This window comes from Cnephaeus nilssonii (genome assembly GCF_951640355.1).
Source record: "Cnephaeus nilssonii genome assembly, chromosome: 17".
Lineage (NCBI taxonomy): Eukaryota > Metazoa > Chordata > Mammalia > Chiroptera > Vespertilionidae > Cnephaeus > Cnephaeus nilssonii.
In genome coordinates, this window is record NC_137088.1 from 6597444 (window position 1) to 6625227 (window position 27784).

At 43.3% G+C, this 27784-nt stretch overlaps 1 protein-coding gene across 1 annotated transcript in view; it reads right to left on the reverse strand.

Moving 5' to 3' along the window:
• Positions 1 to 27784, reverse strand: part of SCN10A (sodium voltage-gated channel alpha subunit 10) — a gene marked incomplete at both ends in the record, with an annotated part of 80073 nt that overhangs the window by 45512 nt on the left and 6777 nt on the right. Inside the window, 9 exon segments of the mRNA XM_079795050.1 lie at positions 1752 to 2045; positions 6407 to 6577; positions 7533 to 7730; positions 7880 to 8021; positions 11871 to 11934; positions 12364 to 12367; positions 12369 to 12559; positions 15011 to 15102; positions 15703 to 15831. Of these exon segments, the coding sequence (XP_079651176.1) occupies positions 1752 to 2045; positions 6407 to 6577; positions 7533 to 7730; positions 7880 to 8021; positions 11871 to 11934; positions 12364 to 12367; positions 12369 to 12559; positions 15011 to 15102; positions 15703 to 15831 (1285 nt within the window).

The following is a 27784-nucleotide window of genomic DNA, read 5'->3' on the forward strand; positions in this document are numbered from 1 at the left end:
TTCTATCAGGGTCCTATGCCAGGCTCTGAACTCTAGTCACATCCCCTGGATGTGCGGAGTTCAAAGCCCACAGCAGCTGATTGAGCACCACACAAACCATTCAGAACCCAAATCCAGTAAGCATTTATTGAGCACCGACCACGGCTGAAGCTGGTAGGTATACAGTAAATGCTTAATACATATAAAGAAAGTTTCCAATCATGAGGGCTCAACCAAAGATGTTAGCAGATGCTGTGGTTATTTGTCATGCATATAAATATAGGCACTTTCTGATTCCATTGAACCCTTTAGCTATTTATAAGCCTTTTACAAGGGGAGACACAGAGGCGTGAAGAATTTAAGGGACTTGCTAAAGGTGACTGAGTTAGTAAATGACACAGTTGTGATTGAAACCCAGGTTTGTGTGACACAGAAAGGGCTTAAAGACTTAATCCTGCACAAGCCAAATAATTTACCAAAAATGTATCCAAGTTGGAATATCTAGGAAAGTAGTAATCTAGGGATCAATAATAAGGTTTCTTGAATGGGGAATTTTCTAGAAGGTTAAGCACCCCTGAGGGGGCCCTGCAGACTGGCTTTGACTTCAGGACTCTGTGCTGGGGTTTCCTGTTGGTCCTTAGAAACCTACTCTCTCTTCTCTGCCCAGTCCTGTGTACACACTGCATCACCCTCACCCTCCGGTTCTGGTTGGGTTTGACCAATGGGAGGCACAGATAGGAGATCAGAGGCTGGGAGGGGAGAGGAGCCCTGGATCTACCATCTGGCTTCCCCCCGCTGGGCTGTGGCTGGGCCCTGGCTGTAATTCTCTGCCTGAGATGGCAAGTTCTATGAAGCTGCCCCCACACAAAGCGGTAGCTCTTGCCGGGTCCTGATTCTGGTCCTTTCCCTTGTCCCTCCACCCTAGGCACATACAGCTTCCCACAGTGCTGGTCTCTAGGGGTCTCATGGTCCCTTCTTAGCTCCCAGAGCCCCGCCCACTCCTGTAAGTATTCCTCTAAACTCTTGCCCGTTGGAGTGGTTCCTTCATCTGTTTCTTGCTGGCATCCCATCAGAGGTGAGCTGAGGTAACTCTGTAAGACTTCTCCAAGTCAGAAGAGCCATCCAGTGGTCTTCTCACAAGTCCATTTGCAAACTGCTCTGTGTCCAAGGCTATCCAGCGAGGGCAACCAAGAAACACTAGCAGCATCATTGCTGCAACTGGATGGAGAACTCACATTCTGTCATGGCTCCCAATCCAATGAGGAGTCCCTTGGCTTGGCATTACACTCTGTGATTATTCTATTGAGAGTGCTTACCATTCAGTCACGGTTGCCTACTTTGCTTCTGCTCAGGTCTGTCCAGGGCACCTGCTAGGATTTCTCTGGGTCCCATCAGCCAAGCCCAGGGTAATTTGCACAGAGCCCCAGGAAGGAGGAGAATCCTCCAGTTTTCTCTTTCTTATCCAGAGAGCAAGCAGGCCTATCTCTAAAGCAGTGGTAGCAAGTGGGGACAGAGAAACACTGAAGAAAATATGGGATCAACTGGAAAATAATCTGTACCCCTTTACAGAGTAAACCAGAAAACCTGTTTGAACTCAGGTAAACCCAGCCTCTCTCTCTCTGGGTCTCACTTGCCCAGGGTGTATAATGGGGGTGAATGGGGGACATTGGGCAGAATGAGGTCTAAAGGACCCTTTCATGGGTGACACTCAGAACGTCTTGGCCCAAGGCCTCTAACTGGAAAGCAGCCCCAAAGAACACTCCCCAACTCACCGAGCCTTCTGTGACTCCAGGTCCATGCTCACCAGTGGGCAATGTGGGGTGTCCATCCTCTCCATGCCCTGATCCAGGGTTGGTGGGTTGAGGCAGCGGGCTCTTAGGGAGAGGGCCTGGTTGGTTGGTACTCCCACCCAACAGCAGGGAGCCCCGATGGCTGTCGTGGTCTCCAAGAAAGACTCCATCATCTGTGACCCCATCAGGGAATGAGCCGTCTCGGACAGGGGCCCGGAAGTGGAACACACTGCCATGGCTAGCCCGGCGTCTCCCAGAGGTGAGGCCTAGGAAAGACTGGGCATTGCCCCAGAGGAGCAGGAAAGGAGGAGGCTGGACGCTTGCCCTGCAGGACAATCTGGAGCCCAGCACTTGGCTCTGCTCACTCTCATTTCCCTGCCCTTATTCTCATGACCATCTAGCAGCAAATGAAGGATACAGATCTAATGGGTATTCTAGTTAAACATGGGGGGAGGACAGGGAAAAATATTCTTGACACAACCTGGGAAAAAGCCAAGAGAGATGACAGATTACAGGGTGCTTAAGGTCAGCAAATAGGTCCTCATCGCCTAGGACATGTTAGAGGACAACCTTGTGGTTCAATCAGATGTGTCAACTGTTTGCCAGCCTTTGGCTATCAGGCGTCTCCATGTGCAAGTTGTGACCTGAGGAGACTCTGCTACGTGAACTAGTTCTGGAACATGCTTGGTAAGTGGTTGTTGAATGACCCAGTGCACTTTATGGCCTGAAAATTAGATTCTACAATTCATTAGATTCAGCCTACATGTGCGGCAAAGGAAAAGACAAGAGCTTTGCAATGCAATAAGCTTCCAGGATCCCTTGAGGCAAACTTTGAATAGTCGACAATGGGGAGATTGAAGGGAGAGTTACAGCCTAATTTCCTGGAAGAATAATGACATTCCTCCAAATCAATAAACATTTCCCATCAAAATCTGCCTCTGAGGGAATTGTGTGACCTACAGTTGCCAGACAAAAAGGAACTAATTCATCGGCCCAGAGCTCCTAGAGAGTTAGGATGCTGGGTGAGCTAGTTCCCAAGGCCATGGTGGGAACCTGACCATAACAAGTTATCAATTATGTCCATAGGTCATATAAGTTATTTCTAAAATCTAAACACTGAATTCCTACCAAACTCTGATCATACTGCTGAAAATTTTCCCCTTCCTTACTCCTGTGGACAAAAAAGGGGACACATACTAAACCTGACAAGCTCAGGGGTGGCCTGCATGGCAGGTGTTACAAACTCAAGAGGCCTAATGTAATGGCATAGGATGGTCTGAAATGAAAACTTCCTAACAAAAGGTGAGTCGTGGCAGGTAGCCATGTCCTAGGCCAGTGTCTTCATTGACAAAGGTCAATTTTACCGTAACTGAGCCTATCTATCCTCTTTTTGCATCGATGATAACTTGCCTTTGGAATGTCTGGGTAATTCCCCTTTTCCAGACTCCTCAGGACACAATCTCCCACCAGTATACGAGACTACAGAACCCCTTATTGATATCTTGTTCTCCCTCCCACATACCATCTCTATGTGCTGTAAATGTTAACTACCCTTTATCCACCAATGTAAAAGAAGTGTGTGTCTCTTCATTTTACTCTCTCTCCAATCTCTGAGATTTTCCCGTTTTTTTTTCTCCTGCCTCCCTAATCTCTCACCCATGGATTTTATGTAACCCCCTTACATCATCCCCTTTGATACTGATATATAAAATAAGTATTAATAGTGACATTTTCAGGAGCATTTCCTCAATCCATTGGGATTTTTGCTTTCCATAAATTGTCATTAATTTGGCTCAAACAAACTCATAAAAATTCTCTACAGTCCTGGCCTGCGTGGCTCAGTTGGTTGGGTATTGTCCCGGTACTGAGGGGTTGCTGGTTCAGTTCCCTGTTGGGGAACATGGCTAGATTGCAAACTCAATCCCTGGTGAGGGTCATGCAGGAGGCAGCTGGTTTTACTCTCACACCAATGTTTCTCTCTCTTTTTCCCTCTCCCATCCTCTCTCTGTAAATATCAATTTAAAAAATCTTTAAAAATTATTTACAGCTTTGGACATTTTTTACATCAAGAATTCCTTTTATTTACTAAACTGATAAAATTGAGACATCTTGTCCATTAGCATTCTCCTTACTTATCCCCTTATCTCACAGAAATTTCAGCAACCATCATTGAAATCCTGATATTGTAAACAGAGCACTCTTTGCCTAGGATATATGTCCAAGGAACATGGGACTCATAAAAATCCACAAATCTTCTCACTTTTGAAGCAAAGTAGCAGAGTCAGTAAATCCTTATTAAAGATTGGACAACCAAATTATTTGCACTTGGGCACTAAGCAAACCAATAAAGAAATGAGGAAGAACAATTTTGGTCCCATATTTGACAGGCAATGCCTCCTTAGCCAACAATTAATATTTCAAAATTAACCTATTGTGGGCAATGACTACTCTCTCTCTCTCTCTCTCTCTCTCTCTCTCTCTCTCTCTCTCTCTCTCTCGTTTTGTTAATCCTTACCTGAGTATATTTTTTCCATTGACTATTTTAGAGAGAGTGGAGGAGAGGAGGGGGGTGGAGAGAGAGAAATATCAATGTGAGAGAGACACATAAATTGGTTGCCTCCTGCACGCACCCCAACTGGAGCCAGAATTGAGCCTGCAACTGACTTAGGTGCCCTTGACGGGAATCAAGCTCCAGACCCTTTGGTTCCTGGGCCAACGCTCTAATCACTGACCAAAACAAGCCAGGGTATCAATGACTTCTGATTTTAAGTATTAGACTCGTCATAACATGCGTCATCCAAGCAGACAAACCAGTTTCCTGTGGGTTCCCTGAGACCTTGACTGTGTCTTTCCTAGCTACCTCCAACCATTCTCTCACTTCTGATGGTAAGAAAATGGCTTTATATAAAAACTGCCAAGGGTCTATTTACCACATGAATATACCCAGGGAAAGAGGAAGGGAGTGCCTTCTTGAATGGCCTCCCATTAATCAGGTAGCATTAAAGAATTACCCAAATGGCATCTTCCTGTATTTGCTTGTACATGTTCTTCTTTGTGCCTGGAAAATATGCCTTCCAAACCCTCCTAGACCTCAGTTACTGGAGGACCCCCTACTCACTATTTACTATTCGTTTTGATTAGTCTCTCTTCCAGTGAAGCCTTTCCTGATACAGCCCAATCCTGTAAGAGCTGTGTTTCCTTTTCTATTTCCCAAACACCATTTACTTGTCCCTGACAGAGTATTTAACATATATCTGTTTTTATGTGTGCCACCTCCATCCACGTGGAAGTCCTTGGGAAACAGACCACGTTTTAGCAATCTCTTTATACAAACCACCTTGTATTGTTGGATGAACAAGACATAGTTCCTCTTTTTTTCCCTTGAAAGGTGAGCATAGCTGGAAAGATAACCACATACACCAAACAATTATTGGAAATCCAGGTGCTGAGTTATGGGAAAAATTAAAGCCCAATTCAGAGTATCATTGACATTTCCTTGAAGCTGCAATTCATCCAGATTGTCAAATCCCTGGTCAAATCCCCTTTGAAACTTCTTCTGAACTGTGCCCTATGCATGCCAGGTGTTCCTCAAGAGGCAGAGCAAGGAAGGGAAGGACACAAACTCTGATAAATGCTAAAGTGTGGGTGTCTCTGAGGCCAGTGTGCAGGTGAGTGTGTCTGTGTGCTTATATGCACACACAAGTTTGAGGGTTGTACAGATGGTATTCCAAAAAGTAAAATATCCTTCAGATGAGCACAGGAAAAGAGACTGAGAAGGAAGTAAGAGTCAGAAGGCCCCCAAATAGCCATTTTTATCCCCTTTCCCATACAATAGTACTAGAGTGGGCACTATTGTACCACAAAGGGGTTATTATCTCTCGGGCCTGTGGAAAGGGCATATGTGGGCTACACAGGACTTTGAAAGGAGAAGAATGTGGTGGGAGGAAACTTGGGGTGAGTACTGTGAATCTTAGAGTGGGAGGTAGAGGCTTGCTGTGGGGCAGAATTGCTACAGGATCTGCAATGAGGTACTCAAGTTATTCCTAGACTGGACACTATCACAGAGATGGGTGCTGGGATCTTCTGTGCCAACAATAGGTAGGCATTTGAGCTGTAAGGGCTGAGGCATGAGGTCAGAAAAGAAGCTTGCAAATGATTTCAGCACCACGGACAAGAACCTCCCTCCAGGTTACAGAATTGTAGATGGCGAGTGTGTCAGAAGGAAGCTGACTCAGGATGATCACAGGTCCACAGACACCTCAAAGATATCATGTCCAATATGGGCTCACCACTTTCCAACGCACTTAGCTCCTTCCTCCAGTGCTCCTGACTTAGAATCACCACCCACCTAATTGCCCAAGCTTGAAACCTGGGAGTCATTTTGAACTCCTCTACTTTTTCCACATTCCACAGTCCCAGTCTTGTTGATTCCATCTCTACCCATCAAAGTCTTTATAATCCACCTTCTTTTCCCATCCATAATGACCCTGCCCTAATATAGGTCACAATTTTGGGGTCTGGATTACTAAAACAGCCTCCCAATATGTGTGCCTCCAGCTATCTCCCTGTTACAAACCTACTGTTTACAACAGCTGCAAAGGTGGGTACTCTTCAGAGCACAAACCTGAGTGCCTTACCATCCTGCGTTGGTTGTAAGGCTCAGATTGTGGTGATTTATTGTCATCTGTGGAGCCATCTGACACCTTTGGCTTCATTCTGTGCCTTTTTTCATTGGCTCTTTTGGAGGCTAAAGGGGATCCACTGTGGGAGTGGAGAGAGGCGGTGTCAATCCCCATTGCTGCCAGCACCTGAGGACAGAGAACAGAAGCTGCAGCCAACAGTATCTGGTTGAGCTTAGCATACATGTGTCCCCCAGACATGGGGTGTCACAGAGGTGAATGCATCTGAAACAGAGGAAGTCAGGATGAGGACTCGGGTGGTGGTGGGATTGAGACATGGCAGGAAGAGCGACCTCTGGGTCACCTTACTCATTCACGCTGTGGAGGAGACCCTTTTGATGACCTGTCCAGATCCCTTTTACCTGGTCAGGACACTCATCTTCCAGCTGAGTGTGGAGTGCTAGCTGCTAATGGCTCACAGCTGCAGCATTCTGCAGAAAGTTTCCTTTGACTGTACATCTGGCTGGGGCAGGTGTGAGGATATAAAAGGCCGGCCCTCTTGCTTCAAGTTAGTAGGACTAACTCTGTGATACAAGCATGCCCCAGAGTTCCCATGGGATTATGCCAAATGCAGTCTCTAGCTGAGGCTACTTTCTCATTCAGTTTTTCCCCTAGCCCAGTGGTCGGCAAACTCGTTAGTCAACAGAGCCAAATATCAACAGTACAACGATTGAAATTTCTTTTGAGAGCCAAATTTTTTAAACATAAACTACTTCTAATGCCACTTCTTCAAAATAGACTCGCCCAGGCCGTGGTATTTTGTGGAAGAGCCACACTCAAGGGGCCAAAGAGCTGCATGTGGCTCAGGAGCCGCAGTTTGCTGACCATGGCCCTAGTCTATTCTGCTTCCTTCACTCTCCTTCTTCTGAGGGCAACCTCAATAAATCACTTACCTAACTTCTTCACTTGGATTCTTCCTCTTCTTCTTTTTTAAGAAAACCTGATGTAAGATAGTCCCTGAGATAAGATGAATCTTCCTAAAGTTCCTGAGAATAAGAGCCTTAATCTAAGGGACTGGTCCAAACCTCCGCCTAAGATTGTACAGCCTGCAACAGACTTCACAAAGCTTCCACCCCTCACAGACCTCATGCTCCTTCCGGAGCATCTCGAGGGCCTCCTGGAACTTCTTCTCCTTGGCTTCAATTTCATCCATGGTTGCTTTGTTCTGCTCCTCATATGCCATGGTGACGACAGCCAAAATCAAGTTGACCAGGTAGAAAGATACCAGGAAGATGACAAGCACGAAAAAGACCATATAGATTTTCCCAGAAGCCCTCAGGGTCTGCAGATTCAAGAGAAAGAAGAGAGACATGTGCCCAGAGTAGATGGCCCCCCTGACATTGTCAGGTTCCTCCAGGAAATATGTAGCCATGTTGAAGCTGACCCCCTCCACCTTCAACCAAGTCTGTGTGGGGACATGCAGATCAATACCTGCTGGTAGAGGCGTTCCCAGGAATCCTGTGTCATGAGGCGGAACAGTGAGAGGAAAGCCCAAGCGAAGGAATCAAAGCTGGTGTAGTTAAAATCTGGGTTGTCAGATGTTTTCATGCAGAAATAACCTTTAGGGCAGTGGCTGCAGTGAGAGCAGAGAAGGTCATCAATTGCACAGCACCCTGTTTATTGGGGGCAAGGCAGCCTGGCGCTGTGGGAAGACTGGAATTCAAGGCCTGAACCTCCTCTTATGAGCCAGATGACCTTGCACACTCAGTCTCTTTAGGTCTCAGTTTCTCTTGCCCATTAAATGGGGGTGACAATATTCTCACTTCAGAGTTTCATGCAGAAGGGAGTGGCCCAGAGAAGGTCAGCAGGCTGCTCAGGAATGACCCTATAAGGTTACGAGCTCTTTGCAAGTTCACACCAGGGGTGGGAGAGCTGGTATGAATAACACAGACTTAACACCTGAGCCTATTGGCATTACCTGCAGAATTGTCCATTAAAGGAGGATTCACATTAGCCAAGTTCACCGACCAATTATATATAACAATGAAAACATTTTCCACCTACTGAGCACCTTCTCTCTCTCTCTCTCTCTCTCTCTCTCTCTCTCTCTCTCTCTCTCTCTCTCTCTCTCCTACATGCTTTAAAATGCTATAATTGTCTCCGTATTCTTTTTACAAATGTGCAAGTTGAGGTTCAGAGAGAAGTCAGTCCCTAAAACCACACAGATGTTAATGTATTTATTTAAAAGGAGAACTATAACTGTCAAGTAGCTTATGAAGACTGACTTATGAAGGAAGGTCAAATTGAAGATGATTTCTTGGTGAGCATTGGGATGGGAGTGCTGCACTCCTCTCTGTCTTAATAAGAGGGTAAGTTGATGTCGAGAAATATCTCTAAGCTCAGGGCATATGAGGTTCTGTCATTCACCTTCGTGGGATGGCCTGGTCAAGGAAACATTAATGCCACATCTGCATTCTGGATTCTACTACTCTAGGATCCCCTCACCAATACAAGCCTCTGGGGCTCCCCTTATTTCAGACGTCCATGTGAACACTCAAGCCCGAGATCCATACAACTGATTAGAGCCTCAACAACTTGATCATAATCAATCCCAATTCTATCTCCAACCTTGGTTCCCAGACATTGTAGACCCACATTTATAGTCAGCCTCTTGGTTTGCTCCCCCAAGGAGCTAGTGAACCCATCACCTGTAGGTTTGCTAGTGAACTCTGAGGGCAGTCTTATTTCTATGACTTCTGTAGAACCCCATTGTAGCTGCTATGCATCAACAGCTAACTGCTCTGAGAATGACACGAGATCATGGTACAAAGCCTCTTGCATGATGCCTTCAGCATAGTAACGATGATATATAAAATGCAAATTAAAATTCCTGCTGCTTTTAACCTGATGCTACCAGAAGGATGTATGTGAAATAATGCTGAAAATCATCAAGTATTCTCTAGTATGTATTTTCCACCTTAACACCCCAGGCTTTTTTGCCACAGGGCCACTTGCCACATAGGGCCTCTGCTCAGGGCTCTGCTTCTCTGAAGGCCAGCATAGGACCCAGGGTTGCTGGTCATGACATGTCCTTCAGAGCTTACTCTGCCCATTGTCCTGAGCTGGCCTCTACTTGCCATCCCAGCTCTATCCACTCCTTCACTACCTGTCCAGGACCTGCCCAACAGGAGGTCTGGCTTCTATTGGAGCTTGAGGGGCTACCCATGGATGGACTCCAGTGCATGGGCTACTCTGGAGCCATTGCCATGAGAAATGCCATTATCAGACAGGAAAGAGACATTGATGGGGCCCTATTTTAAATTTAAGTCAAAGGCAAATGAAAGCTGACATCAGATCAATTCTCTCCCTGAGCCAAAGAAGCAAATGCCAAGTGCTTTGTAAAGAAAGAGGCCAAGAAGCCTATGTTGATCAAATTCTCCTGTTTGCACCCGCCCCTCAGCTCTATCTGAGATTGTTTTCCTAGTGAGCTGAATAAGGCAGAGCTCCATATAGGTAGCACTAGCTCCACGTGGGCAACATGGGGCTGTCAGCTACTCAGGGAGTAGGGTCGTGTGGGCTTTGATCTTCCATGCCCCCAGCCATGGAGGTGGGAGAGGTGAGCCCTTCTGATCTGTTTTCCTGAGCTCTTTCTGCTCACATCTGCTTTAGTGGTCAAAGAAGCAGGCAAACCTGGGGGGGCCCTACCTCTTTTCTTGGTCTCACATTCTGTTCTGCCACCTGGAATGGCCTCCATTCAAACTCTTATTCACCCAGCCTACTCTTCAACTCTCACCTCAACTACCACCTTCAGGAGACCTTCCCTGACCTCCGCTCCTGCCTCGTACCATCACCTCCCTGCGCTGCCACGGTCCCTGGAACCTCTAGCGCAGCACTGGGTCTCCACAGTATAGCATCCAGAGCTCACAAACTGGCCGTTTGCAGGCTGAATTTGGCTTGCAGAAATATTTGTTTGGGTCCATTATATATAGACATTTAATGGAATTGGCAGCCAATGCTAATAGTTGGGAGATTTCACATAAAAATCGTGATGTCCTATTTCTCTTTTAGCAGTTGGAAGAGTTGGAAGTAGTGGACCCTCATGGCAACCCAAGGCTGCACTGAGCAGTGGCTGCCTCTTTAGATGGAGCATGAACTCTCATTGCCATGGGTCCCACCCAGCCCGCTCCTCTCTTTCGTTGTTATGTGTCTGGCCTCCGTAAGGTTTGAAATGACAAAGCCTGATACACGTGCTTCTTTCTCTGTTATGTGAGGATAAGGAAACCCATGTGATAATTAAATGTGGAGCATTTGATACAAAACATATTTAATAATATATGAGTTCCCTTCTGGGGTAGATTGCTTATAAAAATGGCCACAACTGCCCTAACCGGTTTGGCTCAGTGGATAGAGCATCGACCTGCAGGCTGAAGGGTCCCAGGTTCGATTCCAGTCAAGGGCATGTACCTTGGTTGTGTGCCCATCCCCAGTAGGGGGTGTGCAGGAGGCAGCTGATCGATGTTTCTCTCTCATCGATGTTTCTAACTCTCTATCCCTCTCCCTTCCTCTCTGTAAAAATACCAATAAAATATATTTTAAAAAATGGCCACGGTTATTCTCCTCCCTGTGTCCACACTCCTTTGCAATATGATGCTGCAGCTCCTCCTATCAAAAGGTAGAGTCTGTTTCTCTACTTCTTGGATCTGGACTGACCTTTGACTTGCTTTGGTTAATAGAATGCAGTAGAAGTTACATTGTGCCAGTTCTAAGCCTCAAGAGACCGTCTACACTTTCACGCTTTCTCTCAGAACCCTGACTCTGCCATGAGAATAAGCCCAGGCTAACCTTGGGTGGATGAGAAACCACATGGAGCAGAGACCAGCCACTACAGCTGAGACCATCTTAGATCAGCTGGTCTCCAGCTAATCTGCCCCTGAATATGCATGAATGAACCCAGTCACTGTCAGAAGAACACCACACTGATCTCAGCACAACATGCTGATGTGTAGAATCCTGAGCTAAATAAATGGCTGGTATTTTAAGTCACAAAATCTTGGGGTTGTTTGTTACACAGCATAAGCTAACTTGTACACTCTCTCCCATAGTCCTGGGGTGGCAGAAGCCATGACTTACTCATTTCCTCATTTTCTTTAGGACCTGCAACCCAGTCTCTGCCCAGAAAATGCTCATGATGCCTGACTGGCATGGCTCAATGGTTGAGCGCAGACCTATGAACCAGGAGGTCATGGTTCGATTCCTGGTCAGTGCACATGCCTGGGTAGCAGGCTCAATCCCCCGTGAGGGGCGTGCAGGAGGCAGCCAATCAGTGATTCTATCTCATCACTGATGTTTCTCTCTCTCCCCTCCCTTCCTCTCTGAAATCAATAAAAAATATATTTGTAAAAAAGAGAAAAAGAAAATGCTGATGACAAGAAGGAGAAAGGATTGTTGGGCGTTGGAGCTATGTCACAGGTTGGACACTCACCCTGCATCAGATCCGTTGCCGCACAATAAGCGATCAGAAGTGCCTGGCTTATTGATGTAGAAGTCTGCAAAAGAAAGGGAGAAGTGGAAGTTTTGCAGATGGTTCTGAACCCTTCAACGCAAGCCTGGGGCGTGAGGGCAGCACCTGTCGGTCTTCCGCCCCAGCGAGGTAAGTTTCTCGGCTATGTGCTCTCAGAGGACATGCAGGACACTTGGAAGGAAAAAGGCCCATCTGGGAAGAGAAAAGCTGAGCAGTGACTTCAGCTTCAAGCCTCTCCCAGCAGAGGCAGCATGACTTGCCCCTGGATTTATACCTCGTTTCCTTGTAAAAGGGATGTTTGGTAACAGAAATAGGAAATCCAAAAGTAAAATGTAACTCTGGGAAAGCATTTGAGCAGAAAAGAGGAATCAAACTACATGTCTATATAGGTATGCAGGGGTTTCACACCCCTTGCCAACCAGACAGACCTTCATCATTATGGCAGAAATTCCACTCGAGTTTTTCATAAGAGGAGTAATTGGCTGTATCGTTGAGAGCTGTGCAATTCTTAACACATTTGTTCTTGAGGTTGCCCTTGAAGAGCTGCAGGCCCACCAGGGCAAAGACACCCAGACAGAAGACGGTGAGGATGGTCACATCCGCCAGCTTCTTCACTGAGTGGATCAGGGCCCCAACGATGACCTTCAGCCCTGTGGGAAGATGACAGCAACACTCCCACATGGATAAGGTACCACACACAGCACACACATGTGCCTGGCACACCTGCATCTTAGCCATCCTACCCTCTCACTACGTACAGGTATGAGGCATTTTACAAACTCTATGGCAGTTCCAACCCTAGTTCTTCATACGAACCTAGTCAAGATTATTGCCCCATTGTAAAGATGAGGCAGCTGATACCAGGCAATGCATTTCTTATCATCTTAAGGCTAATACATTCCTGACAATAGCAATTCAATTTAAAAAAGAATTGTTGAGCCCTAGCCGGTTTTGCTCAGTGGATAGAGCATTGGCCTGTGGACTGAAGGGTCCCGGGTTAGATTCCGGTCATGGGCTTGTGCCTTGGTTACAGACTCCTCCCTAGCCCAGGCCCTGGTCGGGGCTCATGCAGGAGGCAACTAATCAATGTGTTTCTCTCATATCAGTATTTCTCTCTGTTTTTCCCTCTCTCTTCCACTCTCCCTAAAAATCAATGGAAAAATATCCTCGGGTGAGGATTAAAAATAAATAAATAAATAAAATAAAGCATTTTTCTAAGATATTTATTTTAAAAAGAAGAATTGTTGAGTGCCTGCTATATCCCAGGCATTGTGCTAATCATGATAATCATGAGGCACCTAACTTCATTCCAGTCACTTGGCATCTGTATTTCTGCACTCACCTTGATATCTTGGGAGAAGCTTGAGGCTGGGGACACATGAACGCTGTGTGTGTGTGTGTGTGTGTGTGTGTGTGTGTGTGTGTGTATGTGTGTGAGTGTGTGTGTGTGTGTGTGTGTGTGTGTGTGAGAGAGAGAGAGAGGGGGGGGGAGGCGGGGAGAGATTCAAGGAGATAAAATGAGACAGAAAAGAGAGACATAGACACAAAAACACAGAGACAATAGAGAAAGACCATGAGAGCCGCTGGAAACAGAGAGAATCTGAGAGAGGCTATGTCAGAGCCAAGCCCAGTTGGCAGCAAAAATGAGGCCCCTGCTCGTTTAAGGACAGATGGTTTGCTGCTCTGCGAACGAAACCACCTTCTTTGGCAGAGCAGTGTCAAGGGTAGCAGAATGACCTCTGACCAGGGAAGCAGTCTGGGACCAATCCTTGTCATTTTGGTCAACAAATAACTAATGGAGCACTACCTACCCCTGTGCCTGTCACTGGGCTGGGAGCTGGCATGTGGAGTTGTGTGACAATCGAGGGGAATTCCTTAGCATTAGCCAGCAGGGGCACCCATAGTAGCAGCACCTAACCAAAGCCTTGGGATGGGGGTGGGGTGGGGTGTGAGGACATCGGGAAAGACCAGGAAGTCTCCTTTGAGCTCCTGGTGACAACAGACATCTTGGGGGCCCCAATAAGATGAGCTCTGGTGTACTACTTTCATTTCTGAGTTCTCTGTGATCAGGGTTATCGGATTCTTTTCTCAGCACAGTGGTCGGCAAACTGTGGCTCACGAGCCACATGCGGCTCTTTGGCCCCTTGAGTTTTTAGCAAAGGCCAGCTTAGGAGGACCCTAATTAAGTTAATAACAATGTACCTACCTCTATAGTTTAAGTTTAAAAAATTTGGCTCTCAAAAGAAATTTCAATCGTTGTACTGTTGATATTTGGCTCTGTTGACGAATGAGTTTGCCGACCACTGTCTCAGCATGTCTAAAGACAGGGCTGAGGCTCAAGCTTCCAGATCTATGGAAATGGCGGAGACACTCACAGAGCCCTGGGCTGCCTTCCCCTTCCTTCCTATTTATTTCCAAGCTTACACCTTTGGTTTAAGGGATACATGTGAATCTGACCAGACGGAGGCTTGCCTAACCTCCACAACAAGAATATAAAACGAGGACTTGACCTTCTTCTTGTCACTTATTGATGGTGAGACGGTGCGATGCTATGGACAGAGCACTGGCCGAGAAATCGAGGCACTAGGTTTCCAGATCACACTTTGCCTCTTACCGGTGATGAGGACTTACAATTGTGTTTTCTACTCTCTGGGCCTCAGTTTCTTTTTATTGTAAGTGGGGACAAGAGTCCATGCCATGGAGTTTAAAAATCATAAGGCCACTAACAAGAGAGAGAGAGAGAGAGAGAGAGAGAGAGAGAGAGAGAGAGAGAGAGAGAGAGAGATGCAAGGAGGTATTTTATTGATTTCAGAAAGGAAGGGAGAGGGAGAGAGGGATAGAATAACGATAAAAGAGAATCGTTGATTGGCTGCTTTCTGCATTCCCCCTACTGGGGATGGAGCCACCAACCTGAACATGTGCCCTGACCGGGAATCGAACCATGACCTCCTGGTTCATAGGTCGATGCTCAACCACTGAGCCATGCTGGCTGGACCAAGCTCTGGAACTTTATAGGGCTCTGGTGAAAGTCAAGGGGGGACACTAGGCTGTGGACACCAGCACGTGCTCCATGAGTAAATGTGCTGGTTAAAGCCGCTCACCTGGAATCACAGAGACTGTTTTTAAAGCTCTAAGAACTCTGAACGTCCGCAGGCCTGAGATCCCCTGGAGATCTGTCATTGTGCTAATGTACCTATGGGACCAGAAGTCAGTCAGCATCTCTGCAAGGAGAGGGCCCTGGGAACGCATGCAGCATAGATAAGGACGCCTGGGGGTGACGGGAGCTTAGGAAGGACCCAGAACAGACAGAGAGTCTAATAGCACTTCCACCTATAGACCAATACTAACATGGATTGAATTGTCATAACACCTTTCCGAATGGCCCCTTTGAGAAGATGTGCTGGGAGTTAGGGGGGTCCCTTGTGCTACACATATGGATGGGTATTCAAGCATGTGGGCTTGGCCAACCAGCCTTTGCAGACACTGGTTGCTCAGGGAAAGACATTCTTGTCAGGTAACTGGCCTGTCAATCTACTTTGACAGGCCGGTTACCAGCTCAGATTTGAGGTCCCTGAGGATATGGGACTAACCCTGGAAAGTGACCCCCGAAAGCCACAGTCTGTGGCAACAAACCCCAGGCCATGCAGTTTCAAACGAGGAAGCTAGATAGAGATAAGGAAAGACCCCAGAGTGTGAACCTGGGCACACCCACGGCCCTCCCCCCACCACACACACACACACACACACACACACACACACACTCCGCGCCAAATCAGGGTGGAGAAATACTCACGCCAGGGTGATGACGCTAAAATCCAGCCAGTTCCAAGGATCTCGCAGGTAGGTGAACTCATTGAGACAAAATCCTCCTGCCACTATCTTTATCAAGGCCTCGAAGGTATAAATGACAGTGAAGACATACCTGGAGGGAGGGTGGGAAGAGCTCAGAGGGAGAGCTGCTGAGGTGATTCCGAAGGAAAACCTGCCAAGATCCCCTCCAAGGTGGGGAAGGGGAAGCAGAAAAGACGCAGACAGAGGAACTCAGAGGAATGGGTCCAATGTGTGTGGTTAAGACGATTGGCAGTATTTGCAGCTCAGATGGTAGGCACGGGGGGGGGGGGGGGGGCAATGGACGCCCCAAGTTTCCAGGTTCCCAGAGGCTCCCTGCCCTGAGGGAAGCCGGAGGCTCCTCTTCTCACCTGTGGATGGCTGAAGAGGTGGAAGAGGGCCTAACCCTGCGATATTTCTCCTCCCCAAACTTCTCTACTCCAACTGTCCTTTCTTCTCACGCTATGCCCAGTCTCAGGGATCCCAGTCTAAGCCATATAAGGCAGGAAACAGCTGGGTGTCATGGAGGAAAACGCATCTATGTCCACAAACATTTTCTCAAACCTGCTCTTTTATTCTGTCGGTTGGATTTGAAGGGAGGGGGGCGGTGCTTCTCAAATGTTCAGAATCCCTCCATCACCTACAGTAGTGGTTCTCAAACTCGAGCAAGCACCTGGAGGGCTCATTCAAACATGGATTTCTGGGCTTGCACCCAACCCCACCCCCTCCAGCATTCTTAACTAAGTAAACCTGGAGTAAGGCCCCCAAAAGTGTTTTTTTTAACAAGTTTCTAGCTGATGCTAATGTTGCCAGTCCAGGGAACGACCCTTTAGAACCACTGACCAAAGGGATCCAGATGCACACCTAAATCATATAATCTTGGATACATTAAATATTTTACGTTATAAAACACTGGTATGAAAAAGGGGAAGACTCTTTTGAACGTAGGTATTTACCTCTACCTTTTCTAAAATTCTTCTTAAATGACAGTAAAAGAATTTTTTAAAAGCAGAAACCCACTAGGACAAAGATAGCAGAGAACGCAACATCGTTTTGGAGGTGAGCGTGACGATGGATGCGTGGTAACTGACAGAGCAGACCCAAGACGGCCGGCACCTTAGTTGCAAGTGGGGAGCTCCCATAAGCAAAGCAACCCCACTGCAGAACTGCTTAGGACTTAGAGATGCTAAATCCCTGGGGCGTGGGGGGAGGGTGGCAAGCAGGGGCTGGAACAGTTTGGAAGTCTTTACAAGAAGCAGCTGAGCTTTTACGACCCCACTTCACACCACCCATGCACTGGAAATGGATTGGATGTTCATCCTCTCACGAGGTGAGCACGAGGGAGAGAGTTGCACACCGAGACAGGATAATAAAGGAAAAACGTACACACTGAAAGGCAGACAACCCCCCCCCCCCCCACACACACACCTGCTTCCTCCCCGCAGCACGCTGCTAGAAGCCCGGTAGTCAGGCTAATAGCCCAAGATGCTGCACTTTTCATATGGACAGCCAGCCAACAAGCATCAGGAATTTTAAGGATGCTTCTAATATCAAAGATTAAAGAAACCAAACAGGAAAGAGGAAAAAAAGAAAAGAAAAGAAAAGAAAAGAAAAGAAAAGAAAAGAAAAGAAAAGAAGAAAAGAAAAAAGAAAAGAAAAGAAGGGAGGGAGGGAGGGAGGGAGGGCGGGAGGAAGGGAGGAAGGAAGGAAGGAAGGAAGGAGGGAGGGAGGGAGGGAGGGAAGGAAGGAAGGAAGGAAGGAAGGAAGGAAGGAAGGAAGGAAGGAAGGAAGGAAGGAAGGAAGGGAAAAAGAGGCAATGCAGGGAGCAGGAAAAAAAGTTAGGGAAAAAACACCTTGTCATTAATATTTTAGAGAGTTAAGAGATGAGAAGAAACTGGACACATAAAAGAAGGACAGAAGGATATAAACAAGAATATTCAAAGAAGAAACAGACTTTTAAAATAAAAATGTCATAGGGAAAGTAAAATATTAATGGGATGGCTGAAGATAAAATTGAGTAAATCCCTCAGAAAGTGGAACAAAATGACATGGACAAGAGGTGATAAAAAGCATCAAAAGTAGAGAATCAGACCAATAGTTACAATGTCTAAATAATAGGAGGTTTAGAAAGAAACAGACAGGAAAACTGAAGGATCACAAGGATTGAAAAAAAAATGAATGAAAGGCTCATATGAAGGCATACCATCCAAAGATTCAGAGCATTGTCCACAAAGAGAAGCCTCTCTTTTTTGAAGGAGTGACAATCACAGGTCACACACCAAGGACCGAGAATCAAAATATCATCCCATTTTTCAAGCGCCGTCTTGGAGGTTATAAGACAATGAAACAAAGCCTTCAGCATTTTGAGGAAAATAATTTCCAATGCAGAATTTCTTCTCCACCTCAACTGTTAGGGGTAGGATGAAGACAATTACAGATATGCAAAGTCTCAGGAAATGTACTTCCTGTCTACCCTTCTAAGAAGGTTACTAGGGGGTGCGCTCCACCCAAACAAGGAAGTAATCAATAAGGAGGGAGATATGGGATGTAGGGGAGAGATCAATGGAATCCAAAAGAGGATGGAGAAAGAAAAGAAAAAAATCTCTGGAAAAAGAGGTGTGCATCAGGCCTAGGGAACTTTGAGACCAGATTGAGGCTGGAGATGGGGCACTCCAAGAGTGGTTTCCCCAAGAAGATTTGAAACTGGTGGCAAACCTGATGTGTCTGAATAAATTGAAACAATAATTAAACCTCTGGGAACAAACTAGTGATAAATAATTAAACCTCTAAAGAGTTTGGGAACAAATTAGTGATAAATTAGTGAACCAATGAAGAAATAAAATCCTTATTAACTCCAGAGAGAGCAAAAACATGCAAAAAGAAAATGTCATCAAAACATACTGCACGGCTCAGCTGTGAACGGAATTTGCTCAGCAGCACTATTACAGACTAGTAAGCATATGTGCAGCCAGACGATGGACATATAGTTTGATTATCTCACTAAACGCTTTGGTGCAACTAATGGGGAGATGAGTGCGAGAGGGAATGAGTCTGAATATGTGGACCTAATTCTTTTTTTCCCCCCCCATAACAGAAAGCCAATAGATAACATCTAAAATGGAAAAAAAATAGTAGTATGAGTATATTATTAGAGATAGGGAGATAGAAGAAGTAAAAATGTTGAGAGGTTTGCCTTCGGAAATATGGAATTAGAGGTGAGAAGATGAGAAGAGAGAAATTGCTGTTTCTGTTAGACTCTTTATAGAAGCGCGACCTTTTAAACCACAAACTTGTATATCTTCAATAAAAGTAAAAATTAAATTAAAACGTGAACAGCAGTCCTGGCTTTTCATCGCTGTGAGGGGAGAAATGGTGTTTGAAATCACTCACGAAGAAATCTCTGGCTGGACAGCTGCATGAGCTGTCAGCTTCCGTATTTTGTTGGGTTTTCCCCGAGCCCCACTCTTTCTGTTTCCTACATTAGGAAATTTTAACTCAGAATTATAGGTTGTGGGAAGCTTTGCTGGATAGTTCTGGCTTTTCAGATCAAAAGCAGAACCAGAAATTATGGAGAGAATTCCCATTAAAGACAACGTTCAGTGTTTCACCAGCAGACCAGCACCCCAGCTCAGCACCCCTGAGAGCTGAGGTGTCCGAGGTCCCAACCTGGAGACAGCAGCTGACAGTCACACCCTCTCTCTCTGCTGGCACGTGGCTTGTAAGATATGTCTCCGTGTCCCGTTGCAGCCTTTGGGTGTGATGTGTAAAGTGCAAAAGACATAGCCTACGTGCTTTTCTCTGCTGAATGAAGGAAATCACCGGGTTCTGGGGAAAGAGTCAAAATCTCAGCCATGGAGCTGTTTGCTGACTCTCAACCACTGTTCAGTTTTAAGAAATTCTGAGGTCTGATCATTTAAAAATCCTCATATTTTGGTCCTGAAGTCAAAGATCCATACTATTCAAAATCCTAAATGATAATTTTAAAAAAGATTTTATTCCTTATTCTAAAACACTGTAAACCCTTTCATTTCTGGAGGCATGCAATGGACCCCCGTGAATGAGGCGTGTTCCATGAATAAGGCGTGGTCTGCATTTGGAAGCAATTCCTTTCAGTGACATAGTGATGCCTTTGCGTGTAGCCCTTGTGGCCAGAGCTTCTTCTATACCAAGTCAATGTATCTTTTTTTTCAATTGCAGTAAAATATGCATAATATAAAATTGACTACTTTGACCATTTTAAAGTATACAATTCAGTGACATTAAGTACATTCACAATATGGTGCAATCATCACCACTATCCATCTCTAGCACTTTTTCATCTTCCTAAATTGAAACTCTCTACTCATGAAACATCAACTCCCCATTCTTCCCTCCCCTACTGCCTGGCAAACTCTGTTCTACTTTCTGTCTCCATAAATTTGCTTATTCTAGGGACCTCATATAAATGGAATCATACCATTTTTGTTTTGGGGGTCTGGCTTATTTTACTTAATTTTTTTAAAGGTTCATCCATGTTGTAGCATGTATCAGGATGGCATTCATTTTTAAGGCTAAGAATCCATTGTGTATGGATATACCACATTTTGTTAATTCATTCATCTGTTGATGGACATTTGCCTTGTTTTCACCTTTTGGCTATTGTAAATAATGCCATGGGAACATTCAGGTCCAACATAACTTTCAAAGTCTACCTCATAGTTTACAAACTAATCGTTAATTAAACCAGAAATCTCTTTTAAAATCACTCATGTATATGGCAAGTATATACTGACATTGATTTATTCATAGTTTTATTAAACTGTAAAGTGAATTGTCTGTTGTGTACATACATAATAGTCATTGATTTTAAATGCCAGTCACATTAGGAGAAATCCAATAGTTCTGATAAAGAAACTCTACCAATTGTTTCCTGCTTTCTTTCCAACCACAATACTTGTTATTGATTTTGAAGCTGGTTTCATATTTCACCAGCAAGAATATAATTGCATTTGTTTTTGCTACAAGGGTGAATGATGACTATAGTTTTCATGTCTTTTCAACCTTTAACATTAAATTTTGACAACTTTGTACAGGAAAGCCTTAGTTTTTGTTTGCACTAGAGAAAGTCAAATGGTTTAAAAGTGAGGTTGATAAGCTTTATTGGGAAATATTGTGAAAGTTTTGGTAACTTTATATTATTTTTTGATAAAAGTGTTAAGGGCTGATGAGCTGCATTCTAGGACAAAAGGCTCACTAATTCAACACAATTTGATTATCGTTTTCCATTGCCATGCTTCCTATTTTCTTTTTTTTTTCCCTCTGCCTTTGTGAGATTATCCACATCCATTGTCCACTTGTCACGTGACATACAGATTCAAGCTTTCCATTTGTGACAGAGCCCACTTACTACTTATGACCTTATTTGTGACCTTATTTCATTTCTAGGATTTATTTTTCTACTTTAGTTATAATTCTGCAAACTACTGTGGAAATGCTGATTCATGTTGTGAATTGTGGATATAACACCATGTGATAGCAACAGTGACAAATGTGGGTTTAACAAATGTAAACAATAATGGTCAGATGACAATAAAATACATTCTTTAAGATAAATACATTCTTTAAGATAAATGACACCAGTATGAACTAAGTCAATCCTTGAATACAGTGCTTTTAAGAACATAAAAGGTGAGAAATTCTATAGGAATTATGATTAATCTTACATTCAGATTTTAAAAATTATCTGTGCATAAATGACTGCGTAACTTTTTCTTCTGAATCTGTGAAACGATTTAGAGGCTACTGAGAGACTTCTGGTGGTCAAGAGAGATCCATAGATCACTTATTGAGAAACTTGTAGGGGATGGAGAGAGCTGAACTGCTCTGTGAAGCAGAATGAGAAGAATTTGAGCTCCCAGGGACAATACAGAAGGAAGACAGTGAGGCAGGGAGGTGGGAAAGCCACCCAAAGGGACAGTTTATGAGAGAAGATTATGGCAGCCTCAGTTACCAAGATAGATCAGTTGCGATACTGGCAAGCTGAATCCACCAATGATCAAGATAGAATCATTAAAAGTTGATTAGCAAATTTATTAAGGTGACTTACTATATTAACAGATGAAAGACTATATGATAAGCTTAATGAATACAGAAATGTTGATAAAAACCAACATGCATTCATTATGAAACTCTTAACACACCAGAAGTGGAAAGAAATTTCCATAACTTGATAAAGGATTGTAATCATGAGAATCCCGTGTCATGACAATGGTGAAACGTTAGACGTATACGGCATAAAAACAAGAGAAAAGAACGCTGCTCACGATGATAGCGTCAGCATTGTGCTGAAGGTCCTGGCCAGTTCAATAAGACAGGAAAAGTGACCAAGTGGCATAAGAATCCTAAAGGGGGAAACAAGCTGATTATTCTTTACAGATGATATCACTGTTTAAACAGAAAACCCGCCGAAACCGGTTTGGCTGAGTGGATAGAGCATCGGTCTGCGGACTGAAAGTTTCCAGGTTCGATTCCGGTCAAGGGCATATACATTGGTTGCGGGCACATCTCTGGTGGGGGGTATGCAGGAGGCAGCTGGTCGATGTTTCTCTCTCATCGATGTTTCTAGTTCTCTATCCCTCTCCCTTCCTCTCTGTAAAAAAATCAATAAAATATATTTAAAAAATAAAAAAATAAACAGAAAACCCAAGAGACTCTATAGAGAAATGCTGTAGCTTGTTAAAGAGTTCAGAAAGGTTGGATGCAAAACCAATATAGAGAAGTTAAAAACATTAATAGATTTTAGCAATAAAAATAAATATCAAAATGATAATATAAGATAAGATGTGTAAAAGCTTTACATAAGACATGATAAAATGCTATGGAAGAATATAAAAGAAGGCCTAGATACATTGGAATATACACCATGCTGATGTGGGAGAAGGCTTGATACTATAAAGGTGGCAATTTTTCCTGTGGTAATAAAGAAATTCAATGCATTTACAATCAAAGTTTCAATAAAATTGTGAGAAAAGAGCTTGCAAATCTGACCTTTACATTGATATGGAGAAGTAAAGAAAGAGGAGGAACCAAGTAATTTTCAAGAAAACAACAGGAAGGGTTGCCATCATCAACCAGGTCGGATCATATCATAAAGTGTTTAGATCTGCGCGGTGTTGTCTCGGGAAGCGACAAATAAATTCCTGGGAGAAACAGATTGAGTGTGCATGGAAATCCGGTGCATGACTGAGGGAGTAGAAGGGATGACTTGGGAAATGATGACCTATTAAAAGTGGAGTCGTAAGGATAATACACATGGAAAAATATTAGAAGCCTATTTCATGCACAACATACATACACACACACACACAAGTCGAGGAGGATGCACTATCTACCTAAGTACAGGGTGGGGCAAAAGGAGGGTTACAGTTGTGAGTACTATAACACAGTTTATCCTTGTATTATTACTTAATAATGATTGTGTTATTTTCCATACGAACAACTGTAGGCCTACTTTTGCCCCACCATGTATTATGGCTTTTAGAAGAAAATACAGGAGAATATCTTTAGAGAATATCACATAGCAGTAAAAAACACACACACACACACACAAAAAAAAAAAAAAAAAAAAAAACCCCACAAATGAAATAAGTCTACATGTAGCCATTTAGACAAACACCATATTGATTTTTAAAAAGCATCCGCTAAAGCATGCATACGGTGCGGTATCCCTCATAGAAAGCTGCAAAGACACAAAACACTGCTTTATGCCGCGCAGGGCCAGGGCCCCGTCCCCAGTTTGCTACTGCTTCAGCTCCACTTCACCTGCTCTTTTCCAGGTGAGAAAACATTCCTTCCAACGTGCTTTTCCCCGCAACCAAATTGCTGTATTTTGTCAGCCTAGGGAACCTTAGCTGCTCATTAATTTCGTGTGCCAGGCCTCTAGTATAGTATAAATATATAAAATCTTCCCACAAGCAGACAGATAGGCAGGCAGGTGGTGGTGGTGGTTGCGGGGGTAAGGGGGAGGAGAGGCGGGGAGCTGACTTTATCAGCCAGCAACAGAGCAAAGCTAACATTTCAGGGAGGCACGGTGTCTGGGAGGATAGATAAGGAATGGGAACCACTTGTGTCCAAAAGCCTGTATCAAGCACACGGTGATAGGATCAGCTTCCGATTGCTCACTGGCTATGGTTTAATTTCTAAGAAATACACAACATGCTCTCATAGCCCCGTCTAACCCAAGGACATTTACTCTTTTCCTTAAGGCTCCCAGCAACCCAGTGAACCACCACGAGCTGTTATCAGTTTGCATTAAAAAAAAAATCTGGAGGCCGATCATTTTTGTGAAGCTGAGGATACTGAACATCATTCAAAACCTGTCACATCCATTTCTAGAACTAGGACCAGCAAGGTAGATTTTTATCATTTATATTTTTTCTAAGTGTGTTGATAAAGAAAACGGTGTCAACAATTTAGTTAATACAAAAATCTGATAAAGAATAGATTTAAGCTCGGCCAGCATGGCTCAGTGGTTGAGCACAGACCTATGAACCAGGAGGTCACGGTTTGATTCCCGGTCAGGGCACATGCCCGGGGTTGTGGGCTTGATCCCCAGTATGGGGCATGCAGGAGGTAGCCGACCAATGCTTCTCTCTCATCATTGATGTTTCTGTCTCTCTCTCCCTCTCCCTTACTCTTTGAAATCCATAAAAAAATATGTATTTTTTTAAAAAAACAATGGGCTTAATTATTAGTGGGAAGGGCAATTGGTGCAGCTTTGGAAAACAATTAGGCAGTATTTCAAAAATTAAAATTGTGCGTCCCTATGACCAAGCATTTTCACTTCTAGGAATTCATTGCTCACATTTACCCACATTATGCGTACAAAGATATGTGTGTAAGGATATTCCCCGAAGAACTGTGAGGGCAGAATATGAGAATTATGTTGACTAGAATCAACATAAATGCCTGTCAATAGGACAATAGGTAAATAAATTTTGCTTCATCCATGTAAGTAAAATCTATTCAGTCAATTTCTACAAAATGTCTGCTGCTGGGATTTTTATTGGGATTTCATGGAATCTGTAAGTTAATTTGGGCTTCACTAACATGAGATATCCTTAAGTTTATTTAGGTACTTAGAAATTTCTCTTGATGTTGTTTTGCCATTTTTCAGTATAAAGGTTTGGGCCTATTTTTTACCATAGCTTTGGAATCTATTTTCTAACAAATTAATTATTCTCTTAAGTTACTAACTTCTTTCTGTTTTCCTTTCATTAGTTTCTTGTTCTTTTGTCTAGCTTTATGTTAAGCATCTAAGTAATTCTTTTCACTTTTGACTGATAGATATTCTATGCTTCATTGCCATGGATATTTCCTGAGCACATCTTTACCTGCACCCTATAGGTTCTGATTTAAGTGTGAATTGTTTTTTCTTCCCTAGAAATTCTATAATGTTAGTTTGTAGTCTTTCTTTTATCTAAGAGTCCTTTAAGAGATTAAAAAAAACAACAACACAAACACAACAAAGCAAAACAAATTAAAGGCCTCTCCTTTTTTTTTTCTGATTTTGTTATTATTTTCTAACTTTACTGCAATGTGGTCAAAGAATGTTTTCTTTATTATTTCTTCTCTTTGGAACTTATTGAGGTTTTGTTGTGGTTTAATATTTGGTCAATTTTTATGGTCATTTGAAAAGGCAGTATATTCTCTACTTTTCAGGGAATATAGTTTAATATGTGTTCATCAGATCTAGCTTTTAATTACATTACTCGTGTCATGTATATTTTTTATACGTTTGACCTATCATAGGCTGAAGAAAATTAATTAAACTTTCCTATCCTTTCAATGTTTTTGTCTATTTACCTTTATATGCTCATAATTTTTGATTGATGGACAGTGTTGCCACATTATTTGTTGCAAAGATGTAGTGGATTATTTAGCATTACACTGTGTCATTTTGTTCTGTTTAATGATTTTCTGCCTAAATTCCACCTTCTCTTACATTAAGAACATGCCTCCTGCTCTTTTGTTTACCTTTGCTTATATCTTAGCCCTTTGTTTAATTTTGACCTTTCTGTATCTCCTTGAGCGGTATATATTTTATTAAGCATGAAGTTGGATATAGCTTTGTTCTATAAAAATATATATGAATTTTACAAAACAGGCGCATCAAATCCATTTATATTTATTAACCTGGAAGATTTGTTTGATTTTAGTTTGCTATTTATATTACTTTATGTTATATATTTAATACTTTCTTCAAATATTTCATTATCAGGTATATTTTACTTGCTTTATTTTTTGGTGCATGATTCTGAATTTAGTACTGTTTTTATTTTAGTTCTAGTGGCTGCCTTTGTAAATATAAATTTACAATTACAATTAAAACTATGTAATGCACTGTCCTTGGTATTCTAGCTCTTGAAACAATATCTTATTTCCATTTGGTAATTCTCTTCCGCTCCCCTCTGCTTTATCCATCCCCTGATTGTATTTAATAATATATTTTTCATACCTAGTATGTATTGTTAAATATAATTATTTTCCAGTCCTTGATTTACCAACGTTAAAGAATACTCTAACTTCTTGCTATTTTAGAAGCAGTTCCCGCATTCTTTCCTCTTTCTACTCCCAATTTTTGCTATTTATACCATGTCAACGTTTTCAGGGCCTCTGGGGTTTGGGGAGTAAAATGCCTCCATCCTCATTTTTGTCCCTCCCTGCTGGCACTGAAGTTTAACAAGCTCTGAGCTGCTAAGTCCTTCCCTAGTCCTCCCCCCACTGGCAGTCTTCCGAGATTGTTTTGACATCTCGTGTCCTCTGTGCTTTCCTTTGTTCGTGTATATTTATACCATTCTTGTTCCCATGCTGTCATTTTACCAGCATTTTAAGAGAGTTGGGGTAAAACATATGCATGCTGTCTTCTGTGTTTAACAAGAATCCCCAAATAACTTTTAGTTTTGAGAGAAAATGCTTTGCATTAAAAGTTCAGAAGAAAAACAGAAATTTTACATGCCTATAGCTCAGCCATTTTAGAACTCTATCTCCATCCCTCTCTATCTCTATTGTTATCTCTACCTCTATCTTTATATCTATACTTACATTATATATCTCTATCTCTATATCTTTATCTATCTATATGTCATCTACCTATCTCTATATCTATGAGGGGGAGAGAGAGAGAGAGAGAGAGAGAGAGAGAGAGAGAGAGAGAGAGAGAGAGAGAGAGAAGGACAATAAGCTAAAATACTAACAGTCATTTCTCTACCTCTCTACCTAGTTACTATCTTCTGATTTCTAGTTTTCAGTATTCTGCATTTTATGCATTGGTCATTTTTTTTCCCCAATTACTTTGTTTTTAAGCTTTTTATTTTGATATGTAACATGCACGATAAAAATGCACATGAAACATAAATTAGTTGTAAAATGAATGCTTGTGTATTAGTCAGCTCCGTAACAAGATACCAGAGGGTGAGTGGTGAAACAACAAAAATTTACCTTCTCACAGTTCTGGACGCTGGAAGTTAAAGATCAGGGTGCCAGCAGGGTCGGGCTTTGGGGAAGGCCCTTTCCTGGCTGGCTAAGGGCCTGTTTCTTGCTGGGTCCTCACATGGCAGATAGAAAGCTCTGGTGTCCATTCCTCTTCTTATAAGGGTACCAGTTCTATGGGGTCACGGCTGTGCCCTATGACCTCATTTAACCTGAATCACCACCTTAAGGCCTGTTCTCCAATACAGTCATCTGGGGGAGGGGGGGTTAGGGCTTTAACATATACATTTTGGGGGGACATAATTCAGTCCATAGTAGCACATGACAAACTACTCATGTCACAAAATGGAACATCATGAGCATCCCACAAGCCCCTTGCCGATTACATCCTTCCACCTCTGCCCAAGAGGTGACTACTCTCCTAACTTTTGTGGGGTTTTGTGCCTTTTTGTTTATATTTTTACCTCCTAAGTATTCATCTCTAAACAGAACAGTAGTTTTGCTTTTCTGTTTTTAAATTTCGTTTAAATGGAATCATACTTATGTCTTCTTTTGTGTCTGGCTTTTTTGTTCAGTAT